At 42.0% G+C, this 2,612-nt stretch overlaps 1 protein-coding gene across 2 annotated transcripts in view; it reads left to right on the plus strand.

Moving 5' to 3' along the window:
* The window catches only part of ERICH5 (glutamate rich 5), a 31,436-nt gene that overhangs the window by 137 nt on the left and 28,687 nt on the right, over window positions 1-2,612 (plus strand). For both annotated transcript variants that reach the window (XM_019527980.1, XM_019527981.1), the window contains exon 1: window positions 1-120. This exon is cut by the window's left edge. In XM_019527980.1, coding sequence (XP_019383525.1) covers window positions 30-120 — 91 coding nt within the window. In that variant the 5' untranslated portion in view covers window positions 1-29. The remainder of the gene's footprint in view (window positions 121-2,612) is intronic.

A 2,612-nucleotide genomic window follows, 5' to 3' on the forward strand; every position in this document is an offset into this window, starting at 1 on the left:
GGCCGGGGCTGCAGCCTCTCGCGGGCACCATGGGCTGCTCCAGCAGCGCCCAGACGCGGAGCCGGGACAGCGGGCGCCCCGCGCCCAAGTCGCCCGGCGCCAACGGGCTGCAGCCGTGTGGTGAGTGGCCCCGGGGGTCTCCTGTCTCCTGGGGCAGGCCCCGCACGAGGCAGGCGGGTGTCTCGTAGCTTCGCCCCGTGGGTGGGCTGAACAGGCGGGGCTGCTAGGAGAAGGAACCCAGAGAGGAGCAGACCCCCCCCCCCCGGTTACAGAGACCCGGCAACAGCTGAAGGGCCCCGCCGCCTTCTCTCTCGCACACGCAAAAGAAGAAGCGGGGGGGGGGGCACCTATTTTTACCTAGAAAGCTGTGAAGAGCAACGATAGGATATTTTGGAGCAAAACTAGTAATAACGTCCCAAGATCTTTAGCCTAGAAAGGAATTGCTGGAGGAACTGGATCTAAGTTCTTCAAAGCCAGAGGCAATTCTTTGTTGTTTGGTGTTTATGGCACCAAGAAGCATCCAAAAATTAAACTTCAGCTACCTACATCTTCCATGTAGCTAAACCAGCATGACTTGATACAGCTGAACGAGTTAGTTCCATTTTATTGCATAGTTCAATTGTATTCCTTTTTTGCAACGATGACAAATAGTTACTGTTTTCAGATAAAACAGTGAATTATCCTTTTAGATGCTGAAATGATTGTCCCATTTGCAAGGACTGCTTTTATAATAGTGTATTATCACTTTTCATTGTTCTTGTCAATATATTTGTCATAGAAATAGTTAATATGTATCTTATGTTTCATTGTTTTATAAATGCTACCTGATCACTGTAAACTAAATCTCTTCCCCCTGAAGTCATCAATGGAGTTGTTACTGATCAGGAGCAAGGTCAAGTGACCTTAAAGGGATTTTAAGTTCAGTCCTGCAACCTGTTCATATTGCTAGAATTTAAAGTGTGAGTGAGTGAGGGTCTCCAGATCAAGAAGAAGTATTCATGGTAAGTGAGATTTCAGAAGTACCTTAGTTGCTTAGGCAGTCAGTGTGGTAGGGATGATATCTTGTTTGTTAGACCAACTAGACAGTTGCAAACAAAACTTTTCTTTTTGCTTTGAGTTGCTTAGGAGCACTGGTTCCATTGACTTTGTTATAAAAGGAGCCCTGGCATCAACCTTCTCCCACTGGAGAATCAGAGAAGGGATTGAATAGCAGTCTTTAACTACCTGAAGGGAAGTTTGAAAGAGGATGGAGCTGGACTGTTCTCAGTGGTGACATGTCAGAACAAGGAGCAATGGTCTCAAGTTGCAGTAAGGGCAGTTTAGGTTAGATATTAGGAACACTTTTCTCACTAGGAGGGTAGTAAAACCCTGGGACAGATTACCGAGAGAGGTCGTGGAATCTTGCTCCTTGGAGGTTTTTAAGACCTGGATAGACAAAGTTTGGCTGGGAAGTTCTAGTTGGGGATGGTCCTGCTTTGAGCAGGAGGTTGGATTAGGTGACTTCCTGAGATCCCTTCCAGTCCTCATTTTCTGTATTTCTATGAAATGCTGGGCTAATCATCACTGAGCTGGTTTGCAGCAGCGGACCAGTGCAAAGTAGTTTTGCTGGTCTGCATAATCTGGTCCCAGACACCACCATGGTAAGCATACAGGTATGTTGGACCAAACAATCCAACAATCCAGTGAAAAAGTGGAAGTAAGGAACAGCAGGATGAATTAGGTTCCATAAAGTCTTATTCACATACAGGGTTTACATTTATACAGTTACTTCTCTGGACCTGATTCTGATTGGATGAATCGATGAATATTTTACCATTGACTTAAATGAGACAGAAATAGGTCTATTGATTTAATAAGAAGTATTTTTGTGACTTTCACTGGCATTTTTGTTCTTAAATTACTCTGGTACTTTTGAAGATCCCACCTTAATATGAAAAATGTTTTTCTTTTGTTGAATAGGATAGTACATGTATATGTTTGCATACAAATGTTCATACATTTAATTTTTTTTCTTAGCTTAAACAGAGGATCTATAAAATCATGAATGACAACATAGCAGTATTTGATTGTTTTTAGTTAACTAATGCAAAGACTGAATATTTCACAGATTGAAATATTCTACTTTGTATTTCTGAAATATATTTACTCTCATTAGTAACATTTTATCAGTGTTTGAGCCAAATTCTGCCTTTTGGGTATACCTGAGTGGCTGCCATCTCTTTCAGTTTATGTATTTTTAAATGCAGTTTGTCTGTGTTAATAAGCAATTGGTTTTCATTCTTGAATATTTTGTTTCTAATTTAGAATTGATTCCTGCTGTTGGTCCTTTTGTGCGATGTCCTGTAAAAAATTAGTTGTTTTGCATAAAAATAAATTGTAGGATGTAATTGACCCTGCTATCCATGTGGGATCTGTTTCAATTCAGTATGTGCATTCCTGCCCCATTTAAGACAATGGACCTTAAAACCCTGCTGGCATAATTTGAGCAGGATCAGGCTATTTTGTGTCTAATCAGTAGCATACCAGAGAAGGGGAAATGGCCCTGGGTGCTTAATGGCCCTGGGTGCTTAATGGCAGATGGCGGGGGACACAAAAAAAAAAAAAAAAAAAAA

This window comes from Gavialis gangeticus, unplaced genomic scaffold (genome assembly GCF_001723915.1).
Source record: "Gavialis gangeticus isolate Ggan-Ray unplaced genomic scaffold, GavGan_comp1, whole genome shotgun sequence".
Lineage (NCBI taxonomy): Eukaryota > Metazoa > Chordata > Crocodylia > Gavialidae > Gavialis > Gavialis gangeticus.